Source organism: Natator depressus, chromosome 9 (assembly GCF_965152275.1).
Source record: "Natator depressus isolate rNatDep1 chromosome 9, rNatDep2.hap1, whole genome shotgun sequence".
Lineage (NCBI taxonomy): Eukaryota > Metazoa > Chordata > Testudines > Cheloniidae > Natator > Natator depressus.
Genome location: NC_134242.1, coordinates 82,512,454 through 82,528,992, shown reverse-complemented (window position 1 = coordinate 82,528,992; position 16,539 = coordinate 82,512,454). Strand labels below are relative to the sequence as shown.

General features: G+C 43.3%; 1 protein-coding gene across 3 annotated transcripts in view; it reads right to left on the bottom strand.

The window, feature by feature from the left end:
- The window catches only part of TRPC5 (transient receptor potential cation channel subfamily C member 5), a 135,282-nt gene that overhangs the window by 24,155 nt on the left and 94,588 nt on the right, over positions 1 to 16,539 (bottom strand). For all 3 annotated transcript variants that reach the window (XM_074962460.1, XM_074962459.1, XM_074962461.1), the window contains 2 exons: positions 12,134 to 12,273; positions 5,973 to 6,295 (listed from right to left, as the gene is read on the bottom strand). In XM_074962460.1, the coding sequence (XP_074818561.1) occupies positions 5,973 to 6,295; positions 12,134 to 12,273 (463 nt within the window). The remainder of the gene's footprint in view (positions 1 to 5,972; positions 6,296 to 12,133; positions 12,274 to 16,539) is intronic.

Below are 16,539 nucleotides of genomic sequence, written 5' to 3'. Positions count from 1 at the left end.
CACCATAGCCATGGTGAGGGTGGGGATTGTGCTGCAGTGTACCATAGGGCACTATGAGCCATTGCCATGAGGAAGATGGGTACTGTGGTGCACTGCACCATAGGGCTCTATGCACCCTGGCCATGGGGAGGATGTCAAGGTGCACTGCACCACTGAAGCCATTCGGCCTTCAGTGCACATGGGCAGGCTGCATCCCTGCATTCACACTGAGATGAGTGTGCTGAAGAGCAGAGCCAATACCTTCCTTTCTGGAGGGTCAGTATGTGCTTCCCCCTTACAGGCTACAGTCCATCAGCCAGTGCAGGAGGGAGCTGCACCCTGGACCACAGTGTTCCCGGCCCTGTTCGGAGTTTCAGTGGCACCGTGACTCCCCTGCCCTTGTGCTCAGGGGGGTGCAACGACTAGGGCCATAACTGCCCCGACAGGTGCACAAGGAGATTCCCCTACACACACAGAGGGCCAGACACGATTGGGCCCCTCTTGTTAAAAATTTGCATGCCACAGTATAAATAATCTCTCCCATTCCCACAGGGTCTCCATCAGGAAGACCTCTACATGCATGGCAATGCTTCAGTCACCTCTGAAGTGCAGCATGGGAACATTATGACAGCACACGGCCGTACTGCATCACAGGAGAGGAGGTGAATATCACATCCTGCTGAATCTCCAGGGGTGATATTGGCAGAGAGCGTGCAATTACCTCAATTGGATATTAACGAGGACAATGGGGCTCAGACCCCTACTCTGTATCCTCACATCACAGGTGGTTAGGGACCCCTGTATTATGTCTCATGAATGGCAGAACCTCGTACAGTACAGTGCCCCCAGCATTATGCAGGAGCACTTGATCAGTCCTGACTCAAAAGAAAGTGTGTCACCTAATTAATGCAGCATGATAGGGTTCTCCTTTGAAGTCTCCTGACCCCACTTAACTTTAGAGCTATGGCTATGGGTTGCTATGGCTTCTGCCATAGACAGTGACCTTTTGCAGTCATGTCAAATACATTATCAGGATTGTGAATAATCACTCCTTTGGGTATTATTGTTTCAAGTTTTGGGGAGCTGACGTTTCTATCTACATTTAAGATGTTTTGGCTTTGGCCTGGGGTCAATAGATGGTTCTAAAAAAAAAGAGTCTTACTGTAAAAACCAAGAAAGTATTACTTAAAAGAATATAATCGATTTTGGATGTGCTTGAAATATTAGGAATCTGTTGTATTGGTTGCTCATTTGCCTGTTAAATTCTTTTGGCATTCACTGCTGTCCATAGAGGAGTTGCCATTCTTTACAATTTTAACTCTTGGTATTACAATCTGGGTTCTATAGATCCTGGGCCAAATTATGAAGTCCTTAATAAAGCAAAACTCCCCTTGATTTGAACAACCTGACTTCTCTGAGAGGCGTATTAGTCGAATAAGGATGGGGTAAACATTGAGTAAGGACCTAGGGATTTGGCCCCATTACTTAAGTCTGTGAAACTGTACCTGAGCGATGTAAAGAAAAAAGCACAGATGACACCGCAAGTCACATGACACAATCAGTACACCCACTTTTAAAGGGACCGCCCTGTGTCCCAGCTAAACAGCTGAACACATTTGATCGTTATTAACAATAATAACAATACCTAGCCCTTGTATATTGCTTCTCATCAGCAGGTCTCAAAGAACTTTACAAAGTAGGCCAGTATCATTATCCCCATTTTACAGATGAGGAAACTAAACTGAATTTTTAGCAAATAGTTTGTAAAACAATAGAAAAATATTTATTGTTTTTTAAGATCTAATGTAACGAATGAGGTATCGAATCATCCTAGTGAACCAGAATACCAACTAAATGAAAAGTCAACCAGCCTACTGCTCAGCCCAAATAACATTAAACACATATAGCCAAAGGGAAAACACAAGAGCTATCTGTCAAACCACCCGCCAACAACAGGGAATAACTCTCTAGTTGCACACAGAATGGGGAAAGGGGACAAGCAGAAGGGAAATCTAAGTGAGGGGAGGGAGGGAGCAGTCAAGAATGAGCTATCTGACATAAAAATGCCTTATAGCCTGCACTAAAGGGATTAACCAAGGCCTCCAGGAGACATTGTGGCGGGGAGTTTCATCACGGAGGAAAAAAAAAACTTCCTTGGTTTGCTGCTTGACTGTACCTTGCAGAATTACATCCTCCCCATCCAGCCATAAATCTCAGGTAGGAACATAAGATGGAAGGTATTTGTTCAAGGATTTAGGACCGAGGGGTGAAATTCTGTCCTCAGCCACACGATTATTAATCTGGAATAACTCGTTGAGGGTGAATAGCATGTTACTTTGGACTTACACCTTTGTAACTAAGAGCAGAATTTGACCCTAGGTTAAGAAGGAACGTTATATTGACACTCACACACGACCCTGAATGGTATCCTAACATTAGCAGGAAGTGCAGCTTACCAGGAACAGCTGTAACAGACACCTTTCTTCCTGAGGGCCAAATTGTATGACCTTTACACTCGTACAATAGCATCTTACTCCACACAGAGTGCCATTGATTTCAGTGGGGCTCCTAGTGGATTAAGAAACTATTCTGTATGAGCAAGGGGTTCATACGCTAAACCGGAAACAGCCAGGCCGATGTTGTGTGCTGCAATTCTGTATAACAATAATATTTTGTTATTCTTTCCTCTCTCTTTATGTAGTACAATCACATACTGCCCGCAATGCCTAACAGGGGACCCGAACCAAAAGGCCATGTCCATTGTTAGGCACTTTTGATGAGGCTCACAATATTTTAGAGGAATATTCTTTTAAAATAGAAATCATTTCTGAAATGTGAACTCTGAGCATCTACCGGGAGAAACAGCAAACCTCAACGGCCCTCTAAAAGCATCTGAGGAAAAGACAGTTCCTGCTTCACTCTCTGGTGCACCGTTAGCATCCAGCAAGGCTGCGGTTTCTAGTGTGTCTTGGAGAAAATGGCAACCCAGTTAACAGCGTCCCTCTCAAGACAAAATGACACTGCAGAAAACAAGGAGCCACTGACTCCCTCCCACCCCCTTTTGGTTGACTGAGCCTCTGAGATAAATATATTCCTCAGACTGCCTGTCTAAGCAATAGACACACTCCACTTTCTCATGCACAGAGAGGCCAAAGCCTAAAAATTTGAATTATTAATGGTTTCACCTTGTTGCTGTCACAAAGGAATATTACTTTTCCTTGAGCTGTGTTTGTGGGTCAGAAAATTTCTTCGCAACAGATATTAGACCCATCCTTGGGGAGTAATCAGAAATAATATGATGGTAAATAGGTGTCATATTTTAAACGAGTTGTACAAACATGAACAGTGCTCCTGTTCCTCCTTCTCTGATTATAAAATTAGCTCTTATTATGTGACTGCCTCGGAACACTTTTAGAGATTGAGGGGACTCACTGGAAGCATTTTGCATTTCTTCTACCACTAAGGAGGGATGAATTCAAGCCAACTTGAGGTAACATTAGGCTTGATTTGAATTCACGCCAATGCTGCTCATTCTAAGAGTCCCATAGATATAATTTCCTATTTTGCAGGTTGCCCATTCTTAGCAAGTCGCACATGCTGTGTGTCTGTTTGAGGAGTGAAATGTCAGCTTGCCCTGGGGGTTTTAATAATGACTATTTAAACTTTTAAGAACACAGTGAGTAAACTTCTTAAGCCCAGCTCAGACAAAAAGGCAATGGCAATGTATTCTGCCCCCTGCCAAGGGAGCTGGGTCCTAATGTTCCCCACCCACTGCTGCTTTGTTTTAAACAAACCTCTATCCCCAGATGCCGAGTGCCCTCAACTTTCTCTTTGTGAGGCAGTCTCGTTGGCAAGAGGTTTAAATGCACAGCGGTACCGGAGAATGAGTGGTCTGCATTTAAAGAATGCTGTCAAGTTGATTTGTGCACTTTCTGTCAAGTGGTTATATATCATTTTTTAATTCCCTGTTGTGTGTTACACCCTCTTAGAAACTTGAAAATCACATTTTTTCCCCCGTGACCAAATGTGCTTTTTTCTTTAGTCAAACATCTGTTATTTCCTTCATTGATCAGATGGCACTGAAAGCAGCAAAGTAACTGGCTTGCAATAAAGCTGGGCCCAAACAAAAATCCCAGATTGAAATATTCCCTTCCTCCCATACCCTTCAGCTCTAGGGTTGTCTGGATCTGGTTCTGAACTCAGTGCTTCAGCCCTTTCACTTGTCAGAAACTTCAATTTATAGAGCATCATGTCCTGCCAAAACATTTCCCTCTGTGGATCAGCTTTAGCTCAGCTCCAGGAATAATGTTTGTTAGTTAATTTACTGCTGCAAAGGGAGCACAAAACATTTTTGTAGGAGCATTAAAATATTTACCATGGGATAAAATGGAGGGCTTTAATTCTTTTTTCACTAGCACCATGTGGCTCTCTTCACTTCAGAGGTGTTAGTATTGGGCTAAATGAGTTAACCAAGCCCTCCATGTTTCTGATTTGCAATGGTTGAAGAGCTCTTCTTAGTAAAGGGGAATGACAACGTCTGTGCTTCTTTTAGGAATGCATCCGATGAAGTGAGCTGTAGCTCACGAAAGCTTATGCTCAAATAAATTGGTTAGTCTCTAAGGTGCCACTAGTACTCCTTTTCTTTTTGCGAATACAGACTAACACGGCTGCTATGGTGAAACCTCTCTTTTAGATCTGCCACCTTTGGTACCTTTGATCATGAGGGGCTGTTGACATGTGGCCTCTGGCAGGAGTGGATGTAATTTCACATAAGTGGTTCTGCTCTTTTTAAGAGGAAAGCATTAGCAGGATGGCTGGAGCAGTTGCTCTTTTGCCCCAAGGCCTGGCACACTTGGGGTCTGTCAGCGCCTGGATCTGATAAGCTTGTGGACATGTTGCAAAGCCCATTTTTTAATCCTAAACATTTGGGCGAAAGATGAATGGAGCATTTGGGAGCATAATGGAGAGTTTTATTTGATTCACTATCAAGTGGTGAATAATAATCTCTTCTGCTTGTTTGTGTTTTATTTATTTTATTTTCTATTGTATAATTCAAGCACTGTAAAAACACCAAGAGCAATTGGATTGGTGCTGATTATTATCAATATTACGGCTATTATTCATTAAAATAAATGCACAAGAAAGACAATTCCAGTTATTCTTCAGTTTGCACTTGTTTTTTCAGCCATGATCTGTGCCAGTTACCACCCCAGCAATTTATATAGCAGTTCCTCAGTAAAGAACTAGCATTTCCTCCAAGTCTCTCTGATCACACCTACATCAGTGTCAATAAAATCACCGAAGTCAACAGCATTACACTGGTGTACAACCAGCCCAGGTGAGATGAGAATTTTGCCCAAGCTGTATCACCAGGGCTATAACCTATGCTATGTTCCCAGGCTTCAAGTCGGTTTCATTCTTTGGGTTTGATTGCATAGAGCATTTGTTATGGCCCTACTGTATATTATTTTATATTGCTGTTATTTACCATCATTTTAGTTTATTCTATGCATAGGTTTGTTCCTTCACTTTTATTTTATATTTTCTTTATTTTTTTCTCATAATCACACTGAAACAATTTCTTCTGTGGAGCAACCATGATTTTCTAAAGGATATTGACATTATACAGGGGGCATTACTAAAATACTGTCCAGTGTATACATAGCATCCCATCCTGCACTGAATGGGAGATGGACCAGAGGACCTGGTGGTAGCAGCTCTTTTCATTGTTTAATTTCTATGAGACGTATCACCACCTCCCTTGAGTCACAAACATCCCATCATATGGAGAGACCTTGTGCTCTGGAACTGAGTATCGTTCATGACAGCTAAAAGGCAGACTTCAGCAAAGGGTCTGCCCCAGTTAACTCAGACTTTCCTTACATAACCAACCAACTGGCCTGACAAATAAAGGCATTCGCAGCCAACGCGTAGAGACTGTTAAGGTAGGAAGCAACGTAAGTCAGCATTACAGAAAGGGAATGGAATCTTACGTGGAGAAGGCATTGTTCTGTTTCTCACATCGGATCCCCTTGCAGTTGTTGGGTTCCTCTGAGGCACTGGTCTCATAATAAAAATAAAGCTGGTTCAGTCCATTGGCAAAAGCCAGAAGCACCAGACAGTAGATAAAAAGGAATTTGAGGATGTCTAGCAGCATGCGTCCCAGAGAGATCTGCAAGGGGCCCAGGTGGGAATTTGCTGTAAACAGGGATATGAGACGCAAGGAACTTAAAATGTTGGATATTGCAAAGAGAGCTTCTGCAATGAGCGTCGGATGCCACATTTCCCATTCCTCCCTTGGACGAGAACCATTATACTGAAAGAAATAACAAGGGTACAAAAATTAATGGTGCAGTAAACACTTTAACATAGCCCCAAAAGCCACAACTGCTAACAACATTTCATTATGCAGTACACTAACCAGCTTTTGATTACTTGAACAGATGGTGTTCAAATCTGGATCTCAGTCAGGGTTAGCTAATGCTCAGGGTTCAGGTTTGAAAAGCTGACGTGGTTAAGGCTCAGGTTTGAATTCAATGGAGTCAACATCTCACAAGTTGTTCCTGTGAGATTTTGTCCTCCAGTGTGACAGTTTTGTGAGATCAACTTTTCACCAAAAATTATTAGCATGCCTGAGCTAGATTCAAAAATTAAGCTCTTTAGTTTTGGAATGAAAATTTTATGGACCAGTTCAGGACCATGGATTCAAACAGAACCCCTGTCACCCCTAAAATTCAAAGGAGTTCAAATTCCTCATTATCAAATTCAAGATTCTGACTTTGGTCCATTATCAATTTTTTTTTCACTTCCAGATTGTTCATACACATTTGAAATGGTGCCTTTATACTCTGGGATAAGCAGAGTGGAAAAGGAAGGAAGGAAGGAAGAAGGAAAACATGGATGAACAATAGAATGTGGTAACTGTATGCTTTCCTCCTTCTTCTTATTTCAAAAAGAGCCAGGCTCCCAGAACTGAAATGCTTTCTGCACATTAATTTTCTTATTAGTTAATTTGTCATGGTAATTTTAGGAGAGTCATAAAAACAGAGGTCATAATTATAGCTGGAACACTGGATACACCTGAAAGCATCAACTATAAAATTAACTAGGTTTATAGTGCAATTATAAAAGCATATGAATTATTTGGGCCAAATGTTCCCCTGGTGTAAATAAGTGCACTCTGGTGACATCAAAAGAGTCATGGAGGCTGATTACATCAGTGTAGCTCCATTGGGCTAACCTACAATGGTGTAACAGATCGGAATCAGATCTTTTAACACCAGGGCTGAATTTGGCCTCTTAGTTCTGTTCTGCTCATTTACCATGTACCATGTAAAAAGGCAAAAAATGTTCCTAGAATGGCGAATACAGTAACAAGTGTTTTATAGCAACTGATAGATTTTGTAACCTTTAAGATAAACACACTTTACTCTGATAGAGGTGTCTTTGTAACGCCCTTCAGTTTAAATCTTAAGGTCCAATGCATAAAAATCACAACTTTTCAAGGAGATAAGTAGAAGCAACCATGGGCTTCACAAAGGAGGACTTGGGCATTGCAGCACTAAACATCACATCACCTAACTTTTCAGCACCCTGCCACCTTGTGTCATTTGCAACCCCAAGTGAGGCAACCAGGCTCCCTATGCATTGTGTAGGAAGAGTTGGGCACCTAAAATAGGGATGGATTCACAGAAACCAGCCTGTGGAGTGGGGAGCTGTCTAAGCTCACCTGTAGGAAATGCTGAGAAGTGGGGTGGGACCTAAGCCCTGCCCCTCAAAGGGAATTAGGCACCTATCTCTGCTCAGGATTCACCACCAAGCCAGGAACTCTCTCCTGGAGTTATGCACCTAAGCCATTTCAAGAATAACAAGGCATGGTTCCCCTCCTCACCCCAACATCTCTTTAGCCCAGTGGTCAGCACACAAAGTGGGAGAGCTGGATTCAAATCCCTACTCTGTTGGATTCAGAGCAGGGAGCTGATTGGAGGTCTCCCATGTGTGTGTCCTAACTACTGGGCTCAGAGTCGTTCTCTTGCAGGTGCAATGAATCTTTAAGTCTTTCATACAAGGTGGGAGAGATTGAGAGAGACCCCTCTCCCATAGCCATCATCTGGGAGACCTGTGTTCTTGTCCCTGCTCTGAATCAGGCAGAGTAGGGATTTGAACCCACGTTTCCCACATCCCGAGTAAGGGCTTTAATTACTGGTCTAGCAGAGATAAAGGGGGAGGCTCTACTGGCCCCTGGCTGTCTGCTGGGTGTATTAGGCATGCTCTGAGAACACCTACCAGATCAGGCGCTGCAGGAAAGGTAGGCAGGGAAATGCCTCGTTTGTGAATCCTGCCAAGCCCTAGACATGAGTTAGGAAGTGAGCAGCTTTGTGATCAGGACTTAGGCAGCTTTGCACATGCCCACAGGCAGCAGTTTAGGCACCTAGGGGACTTTAGATGCCTACAGGGTTAGGTGGCAGCTGAGCAATGGTTTTGTCAGTGTCAGTGACAGGCGCCTAAATACTGCTTGAAAATCTAGCTGAGATACAGTGCAGCTGCATTTCTACATGACCTCTGATTGCTTCTGACATTTCCAAACTGTTCTCCACTTCCATGAACACCAGGGACTCACTTTGTTAACTGGATTTGAAGCTGGCCCTTAAACGTTAACAAACAGTGCAGATGTTGTTATCTCTTTGCTATTACCTCAACCATATATATGTGTATATATCTATATCTATAGCTCAGTGAGAGAGAATCAAATACTTGGGAAGCAGATTTGCATGGAAGCTTCAAAATTCTGCTTTGAGTGCTGGCGAGAAACTTCCCAACAGCACGTGGCTCTCTGCCAGGATTTAGAGTCAGCTGCTATTAAAAAGAACTTGACAAGGCCTTTTTCATCTCACAGATCTTTATTTTAAAAATGGCAATTTTTCAGGGCTGTGTTGTAATGGCACTATATAAATCAATGGAACCCCCTCACTTGCAATGCCGTGTTCAGTTCTGGTCAGCCCAGCAAAGTGCATAGCAGAAATAGAAGGGGTTCAGAGATGTATAATGAAAATGATTAGACACACAAAAAGACTGAAATGGTTGGGGCTGTTTAGACACCAGAGAAAGGACAGTATAGAGAAAGGTAAACTGGGCTCTCCCATTTACTCTTTCTCATAATACAAGAACAAGGGGATACTCAATGACATCGAAAGGCAGGTAATTTAAAACTGATAAAAGGAAATACTTTTTACCCTACACTTAATTGATCTGTGGAGTTCATTGGCAGTAGATAACACTGAGGCCAGAGTTTAGTTAGAATTCAAAACACATTAAGCATTTGCACAAACACTATTACATTCCCAGTCACACTACAAAGAATTTGTAGAACACCAGAAGAGTTATAAACCCCTATGCTTCAGGGCACAAGCCAACCTCTGGGTGACAAGGATTATGAAGACACTTCTGTTAGGTTATTCCACCACTGACGAATCCAAGGTTTCTTGCACCTTCTTCTGAAACATCTGACACTGACAGATGCAGGATACCGGATTAGATGGACTATGGCTTTGATCTGGCATAGCTACTGGCATGTTCCTATATTGATTAATGTATCCATGAGGCCCAGGGTGCAGAGATATGGGGTTCCATTTTGAAGAGGCAGGTGTAGGAAGAGAAGCTGAGAAGGGAGCTGTGCTGGCAGAGACACCTGAGGAATGGAGTGCCAACGGCTGGGCATTTAAGGCTTCAGCTCTGCCCGGCAGTGTGCAGGGGCAGTGCTGCATCTGTATATAGGAGACAGCACAGGAGTGGAGAGGTAGGCCAGGAGGAGGAGCTGCAGAGCCAAGCTGTGAAAAGTCAGGGGTGCTGTCCAGTGAGACTGCCACAGTCCTCTGATCTCAGAAAGGCATGTCAGGGCTGAAGGGTTAGGATATAGTGAGAGGATGTGACATGGAGGGTGTTTGCACTGTAGCTGGGACTGAGCCTCCCCACCCGGGTAGACAGATTCACACGAGCGGGGCTTGAGCTACCGTGCTACAAATAGCAATGTGGACATTCCATCAAGGGCAGAAACTCGGGCATGGCCCCTAGGCTTCTGCAGCCCAGCTCCAGACCAAGCTGCAACCTCCCCACTATTATTTTGAGCAAGGTGACCCTGCTAGAACGAATTGGTCTACCCAGACAGGGAGGCTTACTCCTAGCTGCAGTGTAAACATACCCATGGATGTTCAGGGCCTGCAGAGGCTCAGTGGGATTAGCTACCCTTCCAGCTTTATGACTGTATGGAAGTGTGGGCGTTTGCATGCAGGGCTCTGTGGTTTTGTAGGTATGAATTACTCATTCATAAAGAGAATGTGGGTAGCTGTATGTTTGCAGATATGCATGGCTTGGGTTGCGTGTATTTGTTTGTGCCTGGTGTTTTAGGTGTTATTGGTGGGTGTGGGGTAAGCGGCTGTGTGTCTCAGAGAAAGAGAATTGCCACGTTGCTGATTTGGTCACGTGACTTACGATTTCCAGCTATTTTATTTTTATTGCTCACAGTTCAAAGACCAAATGTTCAAGTGTGTAATTTTCTCTCCTGCTGTAAATGTCTGGAGAAAAAGATGTAATCTGGCTTTGCTTTGATACTGATACAGAACAACCTGATCAGGGAGTAGCAGCTATCTTGGCATTCTCTTTGAAAAGTGCTAATTCAGCGGTAAGCAGCCTTCTGCACTTTAAAATGGCCCCTGTGCTGGTCTTTTTATCTGACGAGCTTATACTACAGCCTTCCTGTTTCAGCTAGCTTGTGAAATATTTAGTTTCCTCATCTCTCTCCTATCTCCTTACATTATGACTGGCTACAAATGGACAGAGAACCTTGGAACAGTGAACTTCTACAGCACTGGTCTGAGTTCAAGCTGCTGTGGTTAAAAAAAAAGGCAAAATCTTCCCTTGTGTACATAGTGGAACCAATGTTATGGAGCAGCAAAAAGGGAAAGCCCTAATTGCTGTGGGACCAGTCACATGCACAATGCAGGGGAGGAGGTCAGGTTATGGAGAGCCCCACCTAGGGAACACTGCATCCCCTATGTACCCAGGAGATATACTCTGTGGAGGTTCTCTTCTAACCCTGGAGGGTGTGGAGAGATATGGGAAAGGGGACTAGTGAGTGTGCAGTGATGTAGATCTACTGCCCTAAACTCCCTGCATAAAGAAATGTTCAGATTCAGACCCATGTCTAAAGCAGCAGGAAGCTAGATCTGGAATTGTAATTTCAGTTTGTCTATGGCCTCAGAAGCAGGAACTCTGGGGAGCTGGTGGGGAAGGACACTCCCAATCTGAATACAGGGTTACTTCATGTTTGACTTACACCACTGTAACACCACTGACTTCAATGGAGTTACTCCTGATTCACACCAGCATGAGAGGAGAATCAGGCCTACAGACTCTGTGAACACCAGAAAGATTAGAGAAAACTCTGTGAGCCGGGTCCTGCAAGCACACCACTCCCACTAAAGTCGATGGGAGTCACTGTGTTGAGGTATTGCAGGGACTGAGCTGTGTGTGTGTGAGAGAGAGAGAGACAGAGAGAGAGAGTGCTTCTGGCAGTTCCCTGGGCTTCAAAGCTTGCGCATAAATTAATTTAGAGCATCAGATGTTTATAAATCTGAAAGGTGCATTTGAGGATGAACGGTGATATGCACTAGCTCAGTTAGTGGAGCTGACAGTAAGGAATCTGCAGCATAGTTGTAAAATCTCAACAGAGTATTTTATCATTTTCCCCATTTACATTATAAAACTCTAATTGTTTTCTGATCTCCCTATTCTGGATTCATTGTTACATATTAAGTGGATTTAGCACTGTTGTAAGGTTCTCAGTGACAATCCAGAAACTTGAGGTTCACTCTTTATCCACAGTCACAAGGTGGGCAGTGGTTATGTGAACTCCTCCCACAACACCCCGCCAATGTGCCTTAACCTTAATCAGGCAGGACAACCTGTAAGGGGTGAGAAGCATGCTCGTTCTCCAAACCAATTTAGTCACTGGCTTTCCTACTGAGTTTGCAAACAAGGATGCCAACTAGTACCACTTGTGATGTGGGCACCTGTTCTCTCTAAGCTGGAATTTCAGCGTTGACAGATAATTTCCTGTGTACTATAGTTTTCACACACATGTGCCAACTTACTGTACCTTGACATAAGCGACAATTTTCAGGGAGATAGTTGCAAGATAGAGCGAGTTCATTGCAAAGTCCATCAGATTCCACCAATCATGTACATACTCATTGAATCCACCATCCCACATCTCCTTGATTTCTCCCCAAATAAAACCTGTGGAAAGAAAGAGAGTTTATCTGCATGAGGGAACATTACTGCCCATTAAAGCAGAGCAAATCCAATGTAATAAAAGGCAATTATAAACTAACTGCTTGGGAAAAAATGCCTCATCCTTTTTCCTTTCCTACAAAATCTAATAAAGCTGCTTACAGAGTGTTATATAGCAGAATGGGAAATGCAGTCAGAAAAGGAACGGCTCAGGCTCAAGCTGTCCTGCCCAGTGCTTCACATACTAAGCACAAGGAGATGCTGCATGAAACACACATTCCTTTTAACTGTTCTAGGCCAAAGTTCCCCTTTAGAAAGTGTGGGTGACGTGGCCCAGGGGAAATTTTTATTGATTTAAATAAATAAATGATCTGAGTAAATTTATTTGTCTTAGTTATTAATACAGCACCCACCTCTGTAGTGTCTAAGGGTAATTCAGTGCTCCTTAATGATGACAGCGTGGCAGCCTTGAAGGCTGATTTCCCTACACTTATCCATAAGACAGGTGACAGTCACACAAGCTTCCCTCCATCAATCTGCCTCAGCCCTGAGATGGAAGGATCACATCCATTCTCCAGGCACATTCATTCAATTTCACCTTATTCCATGAATAGCGCCACTGACTTCCATAGGACTACTCGTGAGCAAGCTGCTACTCAGCATGAGTAAGGGTATCAGAATCTGGCCTTCAGTTTACGGCCTCTTTGCTGAGGCTGTCAGCTAGAGTTCCACTTAGCACCATTTGTGGTGGTGGTTTTTGCGATGTGGACGTTTATTCACTAGGAACTGGACTGAGACAATCAACTCCTTTCACAAATGTCAGCCTCCAACAGGGAATTATTCTCACTTGTTACTAACCTAGGCTAAATTTGCCTACAGTCGTGACATAAGGCTCCATACCCTGTTACCACTCCCCTAAGCCATCTAGAGTAACATTTTCAAAAGAGCCTATGTGATTTCAGAGCCTAGCCCTCATTTTCAAATGTCACTAGGTGTTTTCGGAGCTTAGGGTATGTCTACACTGCAACTGAGTGGTATGGTTGTAGCATATGTAGTCACACCCGATTTAACTTAAATCTGCCTAGCACGGGTACAATCATAGTAAAACCACAGCAGAACAGGTTTCAGTGTAGATGATACAATCCTGCCTGGACCCTGTGTACACGGGTAGCTAGCCTGAGTAGAAGTTCATGCTGCTGCAGCGCCATTGCTACTGGCCCCTGTGCTTGCTAGACTAAAGCTAGCTCGGGTATGTTTTCTGCAGTGTATTCATACCCTAAGTCCCCTTTTAGACTCCTAAGTGCCTAAGTGACTTTTGAAAATGGGACTTTTGCTCCTAAGTCCCTTAAGCACTTATGAAAATGTTACCCCATCCCCATATATTTTGCATGGTTGAGTTTACAGCATTAGACGTGAATCAAGAACCAAGACTTAAATCAGAAAAGAAAAAAAATGCATCAAGAGAGTGGCTAACAAACATCCGACAACAGAATTATGACGTGATCCTCCAAATTGGGATATCAGTTGAGTCTGTTTTCTAGGGCTTTAAAGGTTCAATATGAAGAACAAAGAGCATGGAAATTAACTGTTGCAAACATAAAGATATCAATCACATTTTCTTGGCTGATGCCCATTGGTCAGGTCAGCAGCATGTTATGACCAATAAGGTAATTTTAGTACAGCTGTCTTAAAATCTTTGCACACACAAAATAAAATAAAATAAAATAAAATAAATCAATGGAGCAGCTTCTGCTGAAGATCAACTATGTTGTATTTATTGTGAGTAATCATAGTTAGCATTGTTACTATAGTTACTGTAATGTTGTCTGCACTGTACGTGCCTGGTCGTTCTTTCTCTCTCTCTCTCTCTATTTTACCGATATTTCATAAACAAAAAAGGACGTTAAAATAGTAAATTCTTCCTTACAGACACATCAGCATCTCATTTGAAGGTCTGTTTTTCTCCAAAGAATTTCATATAATTTAAATGTGAAGTGGAGGGTGCGTTAAGTGGTAGGAAAAAAGGGTGTGTTCGCTGTTTATTCCAAGATGAAGTGAGCTGTAGCTCACGAAAGCTTATGCTCAAATAAATTTGTTAGTCTCTAAGGTGCCACTAGTACTCCTTTTCTTTTTGCATGTACATTTCAGCTGCACATTTGCTAATTCCTATTGTTTGAAGACTACAGAGAATGAGGCTCGGGCTGTGTGAGAGCTGTAGGGCTAGCCTGTGTGAAGTAGCACAAAATCTCCTGTGTTTTTGGTAAAGTTGGTCACAATGGGAAAAAAAGTTTGTTGACGTTTTCGCAACTCTGTCCTTTACCCATCCTTTCATCCACAGTTAGAATTTTGTAAAAATGATCCTGACTAGCAGTAAAACATAGAAGCAACATTTTTGGTTTTATTTGGAAAAAGAATGTGGCAGTATTTTGTTCAAATTTTGAAATGTTTGAAATTATCCAACCAGTTCTAGTCTTAGAACAAACTAGCTGTTTGAGCATGTAAGCTTAAAGATGGGTTTTTGAAGAGATACTTGTTATTCACACTCCCCTTCCAGTGCCGCAACCTGAGTAAGTCTTTTTCTGGCCCACTGCCGATTTAGGGACTTGGGAGAATTTCTTGCTCAAGACTGGATGGTGGTGCAGACGGAGATTTTTGATACATTAGGTTCATCCCTCGAATGAAGAATGACACTATAAACACTGTGTTCAGCACAGAACATGGGATGGGGCAAGATCACCTTAATTCACCTGTTGGCCCCAGTTCATCCAGGAACATTTTCCAGGGATTCCCACTGTGTGTGGGGAATTCCCAGATGCCATGTTAGGGCAACTCAGCATCTCCTCTATGCCACCAGAGCAGCACAAAGAGGCCAGAGAAAGCAGACAGAATCTGAGCCCAACTAATTTAGCCTCACAACACAACAAGGTAGGGAAGTTTGATCATGTCTCCACTATACACTTGGTGAACTCAGGCCCAGAGAAATTAAATGCAGAGCTTGGCAGAACATTTTCGATGAAATTTCATTTCAGCAAAATGTGCTGTTTTGTTGAAGCCAAAAAATGTTGTGGAGATCAATCAGTTTCCATAAAAGTTTCAGCAGGAAGGCTTTTGGGTCTGGGGAGAGAACAAGCAAGAGAAACCCCTATATCTGGGGGGAGGGGAGGTTATTCTGTTGGCCTAGGATGGAGGCTGGACAGGTACAAGTCTCTGATTTGGAATGATCTAGGCTAAAAAGCTCTCCTGTGGAAACAGGCAGAGCCAGGCCTTACATCTGGGTCTCTCACACACATGTCGTCCTAAAACAGCCGAAAGGTTTTGTTTTCATTCCAATGCAGACCGAAAACAAATTTTGAAACCTCATTGTGGTGCTCCGGTCAGCTCTAGTTACCGACCTGTCCCAGGTGAGACATGAAGCTTGTGGTAGAGCCAAGAACTGAACTCCTTTGAGTCCTAACCCAGGGCTTGACCATCCTACGAATCACCCTTCTGAGTAGGGACGGGCCCAAAGTGAACGTGCTGAGCCCAGAACCTTAGGGCTGAGTTTAAAGTAAGTCCAGGTTCGAAACACTGGACCTGATTGTACGTGCCAGCTGTAGGGCAGGAAGATGGCACCTTCATGGCAACAATGCAGCAGAAAGCAACATATATGGGTGGCTTAATGGGGGAAGCTACATCATGAGTGGCCTTGCGATGTCACATTTGGCAGGGGAGAGTAAGGAAACAACTCTCTCTTATTTTATATCTTTTAAAAGCATTTGTATTCACATGGCCTCTGAATTGGGTGAAGCACCCGATCTTGAAGGAGTGGCTTGCTGGAACTGAGAGGAGTAGCCAGCAAGAACACTATTGTGGAATTTGCCCTCTGCCCATACAATCCTTGGCAGATATTCTTCTCGGCCCTACAGCCTGTTTTCATCAGGAGAAGCAGATTTCTCTTAAGGGAGCCTCAGAATGAGACTCCAGCCTAAGCTGATGGTACATGGGAGCAGGTACATTTTAACACAAGAGCAAGGTAGAGTAAACGAAGCCAGACGTGAGCCTAATGAAAGGAGAGCTTGTGTTTCCTCTGTGAGTCTACAAGGTTTTATTTGCCACAGTGTGCATTTGAGCTCAAGGCAGGTCAGCTTGAAAGGGGAAATGAATCTGACTCATCAAACGTATCAAAATGTGGTTTTTTGCTCTTACACTTCTGAGGGCTCTGAAAGCTGGGTTCCATGCTGCCATATCATCTTTATTCTTTGCTTTTGTGAAACAGACAGAACGGGGAAGCTG